Genomic DNA, 17,201 nt, shown 5'->3' on the forward strand with positions numbered 1-17,201 from the left:
GTGTTCACTCCTCTTGTAAGTCATTTCACAATGCTCCGATTCTTAATTCAAGTATTCTTACAAGCACTTTTTTTTCTTTTTTTTTTTCCATTATATATATCTCTTTCTTTTTTTTTAAACGTCATCAATCTTTATTCTTTTACTTTTATTTATTTATATCTTGATTTTATATTATAATTATAAATAATATTTCTTAAGTTTAAAATTAGAAAGACAAGCTAATAATTTTAAATTATAATAATTTTATTAAACAAAATCCAATTATGAAATAATAAATAATATTAACAAATGATTTCATACTGTTTTAGTAATTTTAATATTTTATAATATATTATTTTTCAACTAAATTATAAAATAGATAAATTAATTCCACGTGATTTATTCCATGAGTAGCGTTTATTAAAATAAGTCTAATCTTTTGATTTTCTATGTCATTGTCAAAATATGTTGTAGAATAGAATAAGTGATATCATAAAATTAAATAAAAAAAAGCTTTTGTTAAATTTTAAGTTTATCATTTTATATTTTTTTTATTGATTTTTAATATTTTTTAAAAAAATTTAATTTATAAATTAAAAACAAAAATATCTACTTACTGTAATTTTAGATGTTATTATGTTAATTATAATTTCTATTTTTTTATAATTGATTCAATTCTATAATTATGAAGTTATAATGATTGTAAGATCAAAAAAATTAATACTTTTAATTTGAACATAAATACTTTTACATAATATTAGAGATATAATTGATGTTATTTTTTTTATGAATTTAAGTTTTGAAAAAAGTAGTTTCATGACACATAATTTATATCTTAATTATATGTTTGACTCCCATAAAACTTTTTTTCAAGATCGCTTGTTCAAAGTAAAAATTCCAATTGCATCCAAATTTTGGTAGTGTTAGATCACATTAACTGATTTAACTGTATAATAATATGCTTCAATTGCAAGAATATTCATAGTGCACAAAAATAAAAAAGAGAGTATGTAACGTATCTTTTAGTTTTAAGTAATTTTTCTAGTTAACAAAATTATTTCTTGGCCTAATGTATCTCCTTCAATTAAATAATGAAAAAGAAATCATAATACACAATTACAGTTTACAAGAATTTTTGAAAAATAATCCCTCAGACACGTGTATAAGAACTTTACTATAGACATATAAAATTTGGATTAGTTGGAAAGCAAATCCTTCATGGAGATTGTGTTACTGGTTTGTGGTTGTTGGGAAGAGGTTGCGATTAGATTTTCAACTCTAATTACATCTAATTTGAAATAGGCACTCTAATTAGGCTCTATCAAAAGCAAAAAAACTTGCACTTTCATTGTAAAAACAACTTTGCCATTACAACACCTGTCTAAGACAATGACTAATATCTGGTCGAACTAAGTTCTATTTAAAAGTTTGTTATTGATTAATGAGTTGTTGTATATACAAGATGGTTCACTTTTTTTTTTGTTCACAAACTAATATATCACAAATTTAAACTCCATTTAAAAGTCTGCTGCTGGTCATAGTTGCATGCACAAGTTAGGATTCGAATTTCCGATGCTTATTTAAGCGGAGGAGTGAGATAACTACTCGATCAACCCACATTGGTTAAACAAGGCGATTCCCAGGTGATTTGTTCAAGTTGGGCCTAGAGCCCAAACCATTGACTTGGGTTTTCCTAAATGGACCCACCGTAGAAATACTCCAAGCAAGACCTTCTTTTACCATGACTTACTAAATGAGCCCACCATAGCAATACTCTATGACCCAAATTTAAAAAAAAAATATCAACTGCTGTATACAACTTTACCCCAAAAATACAAACTACTGCATACAAAACAGAAATATTTGTCCCCAATCACCGAAAAAAAAAATGTTTCGAAATCTCCGATTCCGGCTCCGATCACAGCGGCGCCCTCGCTATGGGTTGCTGCTATGTGCCGTCGTTTCAACCCTCTTCCTCTTCTCTTTCCACCACACATCCCAAACCAACAACCCCCACCACCACCGCCACCATCATCACCGTCACCACCATCATCGTCGTTTTCTTCGAAGAATCCATCCCTTCCACCATTTGGTCAACTACGACACCCTCCTCTCCGATTCCGTCATCGACGCCGCATCTTCCAGCGAGGACGCCATCGACGCCCTTGACATCGTCGACGAACAATCCCCTCTCGGTGGCACATCCGACGATGACGACACTGCTGACGTTGGCGAAGAACCCTCCCTCATCCAACTTAATGTTTCCGGCTACTTCTTCTACCATGTCGGTGGCGCCATTAGAAAGGCCTTCACCAAGAGTTCCCCGGGGGATTGGGAAGATGGGTCTCGCCAAGTTGGAATCTTTTTGGGGTCTCCGGTAATGGGTAATGAAGATCGGAGCAAGGCCACGTTTGGCTCTGATGATATTCCGGTTGATGAACGTGTTCGGAGGAAGGTTGTTGAGGTAAAGGGTGTGGAAGACGCTCTTCTTTTGAAACTGGGAAGAAAGGATTCGCCTTTGAGGGAAGGTTGGGGTGATTGGTTTGATAAAAAGGGTGACTTTTTGAGGAAGGATAAGATGCTTAGGTCAAATTTAGAAGGGTTGAATCCCCTTCATAATCCTTTTCTTCAGGACCCTGATGGTGTTGGTGTAACTGGTTTGACCAAAGGTGATAAGATTTTGCATAAGGCATTGATGAATGAACTTAAGCAGCAACCCTTTCGTGGAGAAAAGTTGTCAGGAAGCTCACAACATGATTGAATGTTCATCTTTATGATGAATGTGTTGTTGTTGAATTAGGTGCTCTATGTCAATGCAGGATTGTGTTTTGAGGTACATATTATGCAGGAGATTGTTTTTTTTAATATGCTTTCTCTTCACAAGCTGCTGCAATAGCATATAGTGGTGGATAGGTTTGTAAATTGTTGTATTTAATTACTTTCAAGTTCCTTGGATACAAAATAGTGTCATATGTTACTAATTACTAACAATTAGGACTAGTATAAGGCATGTAAAATTGTAGTGTGTTCTTCTTTATTGAATTGAATTTAATTTTGTTAATATGCATTCTGGTTTGTGTTTATCCTACTAATTGTTTTTGGAAGGAATTTACTGATTATTAAAGGAATTGATGGGCTTCTTCAGTGTCACACACCCAAAAAAGGGGGAAAAAAACTAATTAATTGCTGAGATGAATTCTTGCAAAGCTTATCTGCTTAATAGCATTTTGCCTTAACATAATGCTTTTTGATGGACTAAAGACAAGATTCATCAGAAATTTAGTCAGTTTTTTTGTTAGAGGCTGAAAATTATATTCAAGAAGTTGATTAATGGATTGCAAGATACAAATCAATTATCAATGTCACATCAAAAACTTAAAAATATTTTTTTTATTGTATATTATATATATTCATAAAAAGTAATATTTTCTATTTTAACAATTCTAATATTATATTTTATTAATTATTAGAATATATTTTATATGTACAAGATTATATAATAAAGATTTTGAAAATAAATAAAAATTATACAAATTTTAAAGAACAAAATGTTTTCCATCTTCAAACTTGAAGAGAATATACAATAAAGATGGTACAAATTTTAAAGAAGAAAAGGTTTTTCCTCTTCAAACCTATTATTTGGGATAACACTCCTAGAGACACTCTCCTTCTGACTTTTTTTTTTTTTTTAATTAAATAGATTGGACAACCTCCAAATCATAACACACTCACACAGCCACACTACACACAATAATATACTAATATGTAATGCAGGCCTAAAAACTTCCAACGAAAAAAACTCAAACTACTCCACAATAATCTACTTTTTAATAAAGCTGGACCCAAACACTTTACTGGTTATCTCTAACATTTGCATAGTCAAATTGCCAAGAATAAAATATAGATGCATACACTGCTATTGCAAATAGCCCAGCAATTACAATGCACACTATTGGTAACGCTGATTCTTTTGACCATTTCTTGTCAAATCTAAAGGTGACAGCAGCAAACAGCATAAAAAATATCGGTAAAAATTCCACTAAGAATGTAAATAGTGGCTTTGGTTTTGGTTCTTTAACATCACTAATTGCACATCCTTCAGGTGAATATTTTTGTTTCAACATTGGATCTATGGCATATTTTAGCATAATAAATTCAATTATTGAACCAATAAACTGTGCAATAACATAAATTAGTGCACGTGTCAAGGTTATAACACCCTTTAGTGCTGCGATATATGTGACAACGGAACTCATGTAACCGTCAGAAAATGAAATTATGACTACTAAAAAAAATATGATATAATAAATATTACAACGGGTACTAACAATATTGAATCCTTTCCGTTGGAGTCCAAACATGAAATGATTGAAACTGTTGATAATAACGCAAGTTGCAACCAATTCAGTCATTGCCGCCTTCTATGTTTGAAACAAGAAGAAGAAAATGAAATAAAACATCGTCCTTTGCATGAAGATACTTCATATTCATATATAATTTCGATATTTAATATAAAGTGATTAGTCATGTGAAGATATTTTTGTGTAAAAATAATTAAATAGTTTAACATGTTTGAACGAAAACTTGATTACCCAGTGAACCGGTTGGTTTATTTTTAATCCGGACCGAGTTATGCTTAAAACTTTTTCTATTTAAAAAACTGGAAACCGGCGTCGTTTTGAAGGAGGCATCCCTAATGCCCTAACCCTGGAGCCCTCAACGTGTCTCTTTCTCTTCACTCTCTCACGGCTGGTGTTGTCGCACTCAGGCGCCGTCGTCTCCGGTCTCACTCACTCACTCACTGTCTCGCACTCAAGCTAGTCAGTCGCCGGCGGCAGCTGGTGGTCGTTGTCGTCTTCTTGCTTCGGCCGTCAGTTGGTCCCTGGGCAGGTGAGTTCCAACAAATTGCCCTGTTTTTCGTTGTTATAAATCATCACTACACCTTGAATTTGTTGCTGAAAATAATCACCGAGCTAATTTTTCTTTTCTTTTGAAAATCATCACTGATCATTAATGGTGGTTGAATTTGTTGCTGATTTTGAACCTTGAATTTGTTGTCGTCTTACTTAAATAATCTTAGTTATCATTTTTATATGAAGATTCACCTCAGGATAATTCAACTCGAGAATTTCTCTAAGTTCGTGGAATTTAATAACGATAATGAGAATGAAAGAAAGAAATGGCTGTGTGTGAACTAAAGATGAAAACATGTGGATGTTAATGTGTAATTTGGAAGAAAGAAAATCAATCAATCAAGAAAGAATTTGAAAAGAGAATTTAAGAGAGGCAGACTTAAATTTCATCTCTCATAATCCATCATTTTTCTAAGTACTATTTAAATTATTTCTACTTATAACTGCCGTATGAGATTATCTCTATGGAAAAGAATTCATGGGCACCCACGAAAACAAAAACAAGAAACTTGTACCACGTTACTTGAGAAACAGCCATGTGATCTTAATTTAAGAGATGTGAAGGAGTTGCAGTATTGTAATGAAGGATCTTACTCTTTTAAAAGGGTTTAAATGCTGAAAGATACACACATGCTTCTCTCAAGTGACGAAATGCATTCACTAGAGACCTTTAAAGTAGGTTGACACTCAGCTGTATGGTTGAGAGTTCATAACACATTCAATGAAAGATAATGCCATTTGCTTTGCAAGGAAACTGCTATACATGTACCTTAATAATGTCTTTTCTTTCTCTGCGTAATGCAGTCAGAAACAGGGTCCCTTGAACCATGTGAACCATGTGCTGTTCTTAAGTAGTTCATTGTCGGTGAGCCTAGCTTAGAAGATATACAATACCCCAACATATAATAAGCTTAGCTTATATGAATCTCAATCATATCATACACTTACTCACCTTCATAGCTTCTTATTAGTGTCACTGGAACTCTGAGATTATTGCAGTTCATATCATAAATTTACTCACCACATGCTTCACGTTCTTTGTCTACTCTACCACAATTATTCCCTCCAAATCCCACTCTACCTATATTAGTATGAAAACGTCCTTTGATTAGATATAAGTAGCAATATAGGTAGCCTTCATTACAATGATTGTCTCCTTCTTTTTCCACTTGAACTGGTGAACTGGAATACTTTTTATAATAGAAAAATAAATAAATAAATAAATACATCATGTGTAATGCATTCTTTTCTGAAAAAATTAGTTAAAATCTTTATTCCAGGCCTAATGCATACGTTTCTTTTTCTTAAAGCTTACAACATGAAACAATTTGGTGGACCTCATAAAAAGCTTAAAGCTTGGCATGTTACATTTTGCCTTTGGAACCTTAATTTGAGCATCTTATGGGTTGTGGTTTCTTTTTCTTTTCATATTCTTTATATATATAGTCACCAAAAAATATTCTTTATATATATCACATTCATATGGTTCTTAGATCAAGTAGAGTGACCCTATATATATCTCCCACTATATAATTTTGTTTCCAATTTTACCACCATAATTATTCTATATATAAAACTAGGACATCATATATGTGGTAAAAAATTGACAGTTGAAGCACAATAATTTGATCAATTGTACAATAATGGGAGCAGCGAATTGATAACAATAGTGAGAATAATAATAATGCATGCAACTATTGAATTGTGTCTCTACATTTGATCAGTCACGAACATGTACATTTGATGTTTTATACCCACCAAAAATAGACAACATAACAGAATATGATGGCATGTGAAATAGCCCAAGGTCGTATTCAATATTTAGGTCTTCAATAATGCAAAGAGAATCAATATTCACCAGTAAATAATATATGGAGAGAGAGCGCATTAATTATTTTTCAGTTGACACTAATTAAATCACAAGATTCAATTTCAAAAATTATATTGAGTATGTCAATTGACCATTATAATATTATGGTAGTATTTAATTATCATTATACTAAAAGTTGCGAGACAAATTCACTTAAATACTAACATGGATCGCATTATTTTAAAGTAGAGATCTTAGTGAATCATTTTTAAATCAAATTAACTTGTCCATCAGTTTTAAAACCAAAAAGAAAAATTACATCTAACTATTATCACGTGCTTTAATTTGAGCTTATGTTTAATAAATGTCGTAGCAGGAGTCTTTAGATACTTAACAAATTAATTTAAGACTATAAATAGCATAAACAAATTTAGATTCTTTGGAAAGTGATCACCACTTCTATAGAATGATTTGCTAGAAATTAGCAAAGGTAAAATGTCATCGCAAGCAAATTCAACGTTTTCAAAAGCCACTCGGTCTTAATCATATGGCAAGCAATGTTTTTGATAAAAAAATTTACGTTGCCAAAATAGTGTTTACACTTTACATTATTTAAAAAGAAAATAGCTAAAGTGTATAAACATAAAACTTAAGAGATAAAAAATAGTTAAAATTATGAAATCAAATTCAAGATAAATAACGTATTTGTATTTTAAGTTAATCAAAAATTTATTTATCTATCAATAAAAAAGTTAAAAATTTATTTATCTTTTTTATTTGTTTTTATATAACCCAAATAACTATAAGATTATTCACGGTATTTATGTAGTTTATAAAGTTAATTTAAAGATAATTTTTTAGGGAAAAAAGTTGGTTTACTTAGAAGATCAGCCAAAAAGATTGATTTTAATTCAAATAAAGTAAATTAATTCAATTTTATTTCCTACACTTCACAATAATTTTAAATATTATTTCAGTTAAATATGCATGAGACATTTTTGTTGTTACCCCTAGCAAATACTAAATTTATAATTAACATAATAACATACATCTAAAATTACAATAAATAGATATTTTTGTTTTTAATTTCTAAATTAAATTTTTTTAATTTTAAAATTGATAAAGAAAATATAAAATAATAAACTTAAAATATAACAAAAAAAAATATTTAATTTTATGATATCACTTATTCTATTGTGCAACACATTTTGACAATCACATAGAAAATTAAAAGATTTATGTGAAACTGCAGTAAGAAGTCTGAAATTTATGTGAAAGATTCTCTCTCCATTACATGCAATGCAACTACATAACATACCCTTTCTCCCTCCCTCTTCTATTAAAAACCTTCTCCTCAACTTCACACACACTACTTGAATTGAATTGAAGCTCTTTTAAACACACAATGGAGCCCCTTTTCTCCACCAAACACAACAACAATCCTTCTAAAAAGTATACCTTCGTTCTCTAAATTATTGCAGTTCAAGGTCCATGCCGGGCACTCCTCGCTGACCTGGAGACCAACAGAAAACGCGGACGTCCAACGCTGGCTTCTCGTTCTTCATGGTGTGTGTGAAGTTGAGGGGAAGGTGTGTAATAGAAGAGGGAGGGAGAAAGGGTATGTTATGTAGTTGCATTGCATGTAATGGAGAGAGAATCTTTCACATAAATTTCAGACTTCTTACTGCAGTTTCACATAAATCTTTTAGTTTTCTATGTGATTGTCAAAAGATAATTTAATAGTATAAATTTAAATCATGCTGTAAGCCATTATGATAGATCAGAATCCAAATTTAAACTATTATATTACCTTAATGCATGATAATGACTTAAAATGTATATCTCCAAAAACCAAGTTTCTAGTCAAATAGAATGTTAAATTCTTCTACAAACAAAATTATTCAAAGCTTTAAATTTGTGCAATATATGCAGAGAGATTTAGAAACTGCCATAAGAAATCTGAAATTTATGTGAAAGATTCTCTCTCCATTACATGCATGCAACTACATAACATACCCTTTCTTTATGTGAAAGAATCCCTCAACTGGACACACACTAGTTGAATTGAAGCTCTTTCAAACACACAATGGAGTACCTTTCCAGTTTCCTCCACCGAATACAACTACAATCTTTCTATCTAATTCTCTCCACTTAGAGAACCAGTCTCCACTACCACCAAAGCCACGTCCTCTATCGCCGCCGGTGTTCAGTTCGGATGGGTTTACAGCTCATCTTGCTGACACGCTACGTCCAGCTGCTTATAGTATCCCACACACTTGGACCGCTCCAATAAGTGGGATGCTCGTCCAGCATATCGTAGAGTACCATAGTGACCGCTGCACGTAGGGCTGCCTTTCAAAAGCTTTTTTTTATTTAATTTTATCATAGTCATTCTATTGTTTGTAAGAAGAGAACTAAGAATCGGAGCATTGTGAAATGATCCCAAACTCAAATAGAAGCAAATCATATTTCTGTGTTCTTATGTTCCTTTCAACTAATTCATGCGTATATATATAGGCAAAAGATGAAACTCTTTTGGATTGAAAACTAAAATAACTGTACAAATAATGAAATTTGATTTTAAATTTTGAATTTAATTTATTGGTTGTGTTATTTGGCTCCCACACTATTATTTTGTTTCACATGATTTTAGTTTTTCTTTCCAATCCATAAACATCATTATTAAATGTGGTTAAACATCACTATGTTGTTAACGTGTTTCTTTTACCACGTAAGAAAAAGTAAATAAAGACTAAAGAGAGGAACATGCAACATCATCTTCATGCTATGCGATCTAATAAAGCATGAAATTGGCTGTATTTTCCAACAAATCAAATGGAGACAAACATTGAAATGAAGGCTACCTATATTGACACCTATATCTAATCAAAGGCCCTTTTTATGATAGAAATACATTACTAAATGTATATTATTGATTTATGGGAAGACTGAGTTGTAAATATTAAGCACTTCGATAGATGAAATTTGAAGTTGTTGTAACACGCTATATATGCCATGTTTCAACTTTAAAGTTGGTCCAATCTATTTTGATTGGGTATAATTTAAGAATATACAAAGTTGAGCTTTGCCAGCAACAATCTCGATTCAATAATTGAATTGCATCAAGATTGATTAAAAAAATACGCATTACCTCAAGTCCTCAACCTATAGGAAATTAAAAGTAGTTTACGAATGCTTATAAATTCATAAATAAGATGCGTAGACAATGTACATAAAACGTGTATGGTCCAATGCCACAACAAAAATTACCAAATATGATACCAATCTGTTTTGGATGCTAATGACAATACTGGCAACTGCTACAACAAAAGCAAATCTAGGTGGTCCAAATCTCAATTCAATAATGGTGCTTGAGCTGTCAATTTTTTTTTCTGTAATGTAGTCAGAAGCAGGGTCCCTTGATGTTCTTAATTTCATTATCGGTGAGCCTATTTTAGAAGATATACAATACCCAACATAATGAACATATAATAAACTTAGCTTATATGAATCTCAATTATATCATAAACTTACTCACCTTTTAAATAATTTTTTTTTTAATTTCAGCAAAAAATCCCGAGTTCACCCGTTCACGTGGAAAAAAGAAGGAGACAGACATTGAAATGAAGAGTACCTATATTGCTACTATACCTAGCTAGATCTAATCAAAGAACGTTGAAGCATGTGGTGATGGGCCTAAGGGTAATGCAGAAGAACCACCTTCATTTATCATTTCACGCTTTCTGACTGCAAATCAGAAAACAAAACATACAATTTTATCAATTGTTATCCAATTCCTTCTTCAACATTTTTTAGCTAATAAATAGAAGGAAAAAAAATACAAAAATTGACACTAATCATATTACTTAATCAAATTAAAATTAGTAGACACTAATTAAATCACAAAATTCAATAAAAATAAACATTCAAAACCTAAAAATGATAACTAAAATTATTTTAAAAAAAATCAAAATCTAACGAATCGAAATATCTAAAATTTTTTGAAAAAAAACATTCAAACACTAAAAAAATTATCTAACACTACTAGAATATAAATACACATTGAAAATAAATTAAACCATATATATATATATATATATATAAATACATTGGTGACTGATTTTAAAAACTAATTTTAGTTCATAAATAGCATTTCTAATGAATAATATACATTTAGTAATGTATTTCTATCATGATAAATACATACTATGTATTTTACTTAAGTACATTCAACTTACAGGTTACTGTTGAGTGTTGAGGTAAGAAAAATTGATCCAAAAGACACGAGTTGAGATTCCAATTATCACTACTTTTTATTTTTGTTGTAGAAATAATATTTTTTGAAATACATAATAATTAAAAAAAATTCTAAGCACAACATACATGTTGGATAAAAAAACACTCTTCTCTGCATCTTATTTGACTGCTGCTTTGTTCTCTATTTTTTCTTTTACGAAGATGATACATAAAACTAAAAATATCCACCAACTACTATAGATGAAATATGTATTATGATAGTAATGTTTATCCACCAACTCTGCATCATAGAACAATATAATATTATTGTAATGTTTATATTTATCTTTTTTATACTATAGATGAAATATGTATTATGATTTAAAGATCTAAATACTCTCTAAAATACACATGTCCGTAAATAAAATTTTTAGTTAATTTATGGTCTAATTACTCTGTTGGTCCTTATAATTTCGTAAAATTTTTAATTAGGTCCCTACACTTTTTTTCTTTTTAATTGGGTTCTTGCACCAATTTTTTTTTTCAATTAAGTTCCTCTTAGTAGTAATTGACTTAATTTTATAGGGATCTAACTAAAAAAAAGAATTGGTACAGGGACCTAAATAAAAAGAAAAAAAAATGTAGGGACCCAATTAAAAAAAATTTGGTGCAAGGATTCAATTAAAAAAAAATATAAAGACCTAATTGAAAATTTTACGAAACTATATGGACCAAAAGAGTAATTAAACCTTAATTTATTTATTAATAAAACCCATAATTTTTATCATTTTATGATAAAATATGGTCAGTATCTCCCTTTTTCTTTTAGCTGGAAAGTAAACATTGTCCTCGGGCAGGTAAATTCCAACAAATGATCCTGTTTTTTGTTGCTGTAAATTATCTTTTCACCTTGAATTTGTTACTAATTATCGGTGATAATTAAATTTGTTGTTGTCTTACTAAAATAATAATTTAGCTAAATTTTTTATTATTGTATTGGAGCTAAAGATTTTATTGCTAAAAATTATCATAGTGAATTTAAAAAAAGGAGACTTAAATTTTACTTTTCATAATCTTTCGTAATTCTTTTAACTACTATTTAAATTATTTCTACTTATAACTAATTACTCTATTCATTATGTTAGGACCAAATTATACATGTTACATACATAAATTTTAATAATAAATGATAATAATTTATAAGGGTTTAAATGCCTTTATTCTCAAGATGAAAAGGCTGTAAAATGATACCAAGCTTAAAATTCAAGTGAATTACAAAAATGATAATTATAAGAAAAGAAGAAGGTTGGTGATGTACTCTCAGGTCATTGAAATTCAAAGTAATGGAAGAAGAATTGATAAGAAGTGAAAAGAGAGAATGATTGATTAAAAGAACCACACAGGAGTACTGAGTACCAATTACAATATATATAGCAAAAGGAAAAATAAATTACTAACTAATAGTGCTATAATTATGTCTAACAAATTAACCAACTTGACAGCTATACAAAAAACAAACTCTATTATGTTACATCCCCCGCAAGCTGGTATTACGTGGTTTGTGCAAATCAAGTAATCCCAGCTTGGAAAGCAAATGAGAGAATGGTCCTGGAGGAAGGGATTTAGTGAATAGATCAGCCGGTTGTTCACTGGAGACAACGTGCCTAAGATTAGAAACCCCTTCTTTGAACTTGTTTCGAGCCACATGACAATCAACCTCAACATGCTTGGTTCTTTCATGAAAGACAGGATTTGAAGCAATATAGATAGCAGATTTATTATCACAGAAGATATCAACCGGAAGAGGAGGAAGAATGTTGAATTCTTTTAGTAGTTTGAGTAACCAAACGAGTTCACAAGTGCCATTAGCAAGGGCGCGATATTCTGCTTCTGAGGACGACCTTGAAACTGTAGCCTGCTTCTTACTCTTCCAAGAAATAAGAGTTTGGTCAAGGAAGAAACAATAACCACTGATGGATTTTCGGGTGTCTTTACAAGCCCCCCAATCAGAATCAGTGTAACCAGATAGTGTGAAAGAATTGTTGACAGAGAAAAATAAGCCAGTTGCTGGTGATTGTTTTAGATACCGGATGATCCTATAGGCAGCCTTCAAGTGGGCATCAGTTGGTGAATCCATGAACTGAGATAGGCATCCAACAGAGTAGCTGAGATCTGGTCTTGTGTTAGTAAGGTACAGAAGTCTGCCCACCAATCTACGATAGATGGTTGCATCAGGAAGAGGGGAGCCTGAAGCCTTAGACAGAGAAGTAGTGTACTCCATAGGAGTAGATGCTGGTTTTGCACCAAGCAAACCGCAGTCTGTGATCAAATCCAATGCATACTTTCTTTGATACAGTGCAATACCAGCATTGCTTCGTGCTACCTCCATCCCAATAAAGAACTTAAGAAGGCCAAGGTCTTTAATTTTGAATTTATCATCCAAAAACATTTTGACAGCTTGAATTTCACTCAAATCATCTCCAGCTAACACAAGATCATCAACATAAACAAGAATAGCTGTGAAACTTGTACCTGTGGATTTGGTAAAAAGCGAGTGATCATTTTCAGATGGAGTAAACCCCAGATCAGCAAGTGCAGCAGACAACTTGATGTTCCATTGGCGACTAGCTTGTTTCAAACCGTACAAAGATTTTGTCAACTTGCAGACTAAGTTTGGATCGGAACACTGCAACCCCTTTGGAAGTTTCATATAAACGTCCTCATGTAGGTCTCCATGGAGAAAAGCTGTATTCACATCAAGTTGATGAAGATGCCAATTCTTTGCTGCTGCAACGGTAAGAAGAACACACACAGTGCTCATTTTCACAACGGGACTAAAGGTGTCAATGTAATCAACTCCAGGAATTTGAGTGAAACCTTGGGCAACAAGACGTGCCTTATGCCTCTCGATAGTGCCATCTGGGTTGAATTTTGTGCGAAAAATCCACTTACAACCAACTGCATTCTTTCCAGGAGGAAGAGAAGTGATGATCCAGGTTTTGTTTTGCTCAAGAGCAGTGAGTTCTGCCTCAATAGCCTTCCTCCAACAATCATGCATAACAGCCTCAGAATAGTGTTTGGGGTCCGGGTTATTTATGAGAGCAAAAGTGAAGGCCTGGTGCTTGGGAGTGAACAATGAATATGACAAATGGTGAGAAAGGGGATACTTACATGTTGAAGGTAATTGGGCCGCATTGATTGGATCTCTATGTGATGAAATATGGAAACAATGAAAATCTTTAAGATAAGAGGGTGTTTTTCTTTCTCGTTCAGACCTTCTCAAAACTGGTGCAGCAGATTATGACTCAATATGAATGGATGAATGTTCCAATGGTGCCAATGCAGATGCTGATTCTAAGGTGGCGGGTGATGCAGAATCTGTTATATCATGAAGAGATGCCATGGGTGATGTAGAAGTGGCAGATGAATCAGGTGTAGTGTGTATGGTGTGAGGTGCAATTATGCCATGAGTATGCTCATATGAAGAAGTATGTGCAGAGTTATTATAAAAGAATGCAAAAGGGTCAAAATTGGATGATTCAATTGAAGGCTGATCTATAGAAAAATCAGTGCTTGGTATTTGTTTGAATGGAAAATAGTGTTCATAAAATTCAGTGTTTCTTGATATAAAAATTTCTTTGGATTTTAAATCAAATAAAATGGACCCTTTTGTTCCTGATTGATAACCAAGAAAAACACATTTTCTAGCTCTAGGATCTAATTTTCTTCTATTAGTACTCAAAGTGGTAGCAAAAACAAGACAACCAAACACCTTGAGATGAGTCAAATCTGGTTTATTCTTGAAAAGTGCCTCATAAGGCGTTTGATGATTCAAGAAGGTGCTTGGTAGTCTATTTATTAAATGTACTGAATGTTGCATAGCATAGTGCCAAAAACATTTTGGCATATTAGAATGAAACAAAAGTGCTCTTGCAATATTCAGTATATGTTGATGCTTCCTCTCAACAATTCCATTTTGTTGAGGAGTTTCAACACAAGATGTTTGATGTAATATTCCTTTTGAGTTATAGAAGGAGTTCATTTTAAATTCCATCCCATTATCTGTTCTAATTTGTTTCACAACTTTATGAAATTGAGTTTGCACCATTTGAACAAAATTTTCTATTAACACTCTAGTTTCGGATTTTAGTTTCATGCAATAAATCCAAGTAAACCTCGTTTTATCTTCTACAATTGTAAGAAAATATTTATGGCCAGCAGTAGATAAAAGTGAGAGTGGTCCCCAAATATCTATATGTAACAAATCAAAAATATTTTCTGATTGTGTATTACTAATGGGAAAAGACAATTTCTTTTGTCTAGCCAAGTGGCAAGAATCACAAACATGAGATGATGAAATGCATTCAATAAATGGAAATGTATTTTTCATGATTGACATTCTTTTGGATGGTAAATGACCTAGTCTAGCATGCCATAGAGTTCCTAAATCTTGCTGCACTGTGACATTTACAGAATGTGTGTTAACTTCTGGTGTAGTTAGTTTCCAAGGTTGAGCATCCATCACATAAAGATCACCAATGACTTTAGCTTGCCCAATCATCTTCAATGATGGGAGTACCTGTATCTCACAAAAAGAATCAGTAAATTTTAATTCACAATGTAATGACTTTGTGAGTTTAGACACTGAAATCAAATTATATTTAAAGTGAGGTATGAATAAAACATTGGTAAGAATCAAATGTTTAGAGAGTTGCACAGTGCCACAAATATTTGTTGTAGTGGTAGAACCATCAGGTAGATTTACTAAAACTGGTCTCATATAATGAAAAGTTTTGAAAGACTCTTGAATATAGGATGCATGATCAGTAGTTCCACTGTCAAGTATCCAAGAAGTTTTAGTAAAATTTGATGATACACTCAAGCAATGCCTACCTTTTGGTTGAGTAAGGGTGGCCGAAGAAGTAATGTGGTTTACACTATTTGAAGTTGGCATGCGTGGTTGTTGAAGGAGTACTAGTAAGGTTTCCTTCTGATCTGGAGTCAACACAAGTACTGTATCATCGCTCCTTTTATCCTGGTTAAAATCAGCAATCTCAGCACCAGAATTCTCAACTATCTCGTCAGTGCTAAGTTGATTGGCCACTCGCTGCTTTTGGTGAGTAGGAAAGCCATTTTTCTTATAGCATGTCTCTGCTAAATGACCAATTCGATTACAGTAGCTACAAAACTTTGAAGTGTAGCCTCGACTATAAAATTTTTGATTTCCTCCTCTGCCGGAATTTCGTCCACGGCCTCTGCCTCTTCCAGAAAATGAACCGCCTCCAGTTGAGTTTTGCACCTCTAAAGAGTTAGTCACTATGTTGCTATTTGACAGGTCACAATTCAATTCTTGCTCTTGTTGGGTTAACATAGATAGTACTGTGTTGATTTCAGGTAACGGCTTTATTAACATGATTTGTGATTTAACATTTGAATATTGCTCATTCAATCCTTTTAAGAATTTGACAACATATTCCTCAGAAGCATAGTCTCGAACAATTTGTAATCCACATAAACATCCATTAACACAAGCAACACAACTAGGAATAGCACGTAAATTTTCTAATTCTTCCCAAATAGCTTTCAACATAGCAAAGTAAGAGGTAACAGTAAGATCACCTTGTTTGAGTGCATAAAATTCTTCTTTTAACGTACCAACTTGAAAGACATCTCCCTGTGAGTAACGACGTTTTAAATCATTCCACAAGTTTGGAGCTGAGCTAATCCGCATCACGCTCTTAGCGATTTCAGGGCTGAGAGAGAGGTTGATCCAGGAGAGGAGAAAATTGTTACACCTATCCCATGCTTCAAAATTAGGATCACCTTCACCTGGTTTTAGAATGGATCCATCGAGGAATTTCACCTTGTTCTTCGATCTGAGTGCTCTCCACATATCGTGCGACCACTGATAATAATTTTGAGGTGTCAACTTAAGTGGAATTAGGGCCAAACCAGGACTTTCTCCTGGATGAAGAAAATAATGGCTAATCGGATCAGAAATTGCAGAAGAGGAACTAAATCTGCCAAGATGTGCCTGGAATTGAGAGAATTGACGCATGAAAGCGGTGAAATTCTCAAAATCTGCAGCGGAATTTGATGAAGGGCTTGCATTCGGATTAGCTAAATTATCTGCCATAGTTGGATCTTCTCGCTCTGATACCATGTAAAATGATACCAAGCTTAAAATTCAAGTGAATTACAAAAATGATAATTATAAGAAAAGAAGAAGGTTGGTGATGTACTCTCAGGCATTGAAATTCAAA

At 32.5% G+C, this 17,201-nt stretch overlaps 2 protein-coding genes and 1 long non-coding RNA gene across 3 annotated transcripts; 2 read left to right on the top strand and 1 right to left on the bottom strand.

Annotated features, from left to right (window-relative positions):
• The first annotated feature begins 1,829 nt into the window (after window positions 1-1,829).
• On the top strand, window positions 1,830-3,046 carry LOC107629596 (uncharacterized protein At4g19900-like). The gene has a single exon (XM_088509520.1). The coding sequence runs from the start codon at window positions 1,868-1,870 to the stop codon at window positions 2,738-2,740; it is 873 nt and encodes a 290-aa protein (XP_088365646.1). The 5' UTR covers window positions 1,830-1,867; the 3' UTR covers window positions 2,741-3,046.
• A 1,628-nt stretch (window positions 3,047-4,674) lies between these two features.
• Window positions 4,675-9,184, top strand: LOC110269942 (uncharacterized). Its single transcript, XR_002358804.2, has 2 exons — window positions 4,675-4,869; window positions 8,184-9,184. It is a non-coding gene; the product is annotated as an uncharacterized LOC110269942 (long non-coding RNA).
• Window positions 9,185-10,363: 1,179 nt separating this feature from the next.
• LOC107632493 (uncharacterized) lies at window positions 10,364-17,101 on the bottom strand. Its single transcript, XM_088506661.1, has 5 exons — window positions 15,623-17,101; window positions 15,358-15,517; window positions 14,244-14,493; window positions 12,493-14,144; window positions 10,364-10,449 (listed from the first exon to the last, which is right to left on the bottom strand). Exons 1-5 carry the CDS (start codon window positions 17,099-17,101, stop codon window positions 10,364-10,366), a joined length of 3,627 nt encoding a protein of 1,208 aa, XP_088362787.1.
• Window positions 17,102-17,201: the final 100 nt, after the last annotated feature.

Source organism: Arachis ipaensis, chromosome B3 (assembly GCF_059453495.1).
Source record: "Arachis ipaensis isolate K30076 ecotype BB chromosome B3, ASM5945349v1, whole genome shotgun sequence".
NCBI lineage: Eukaryota > Viridiplantae > Streptophyta > Magnoliopsida > Fabales > Fabaceae > Arachis > Arachis ipaensis.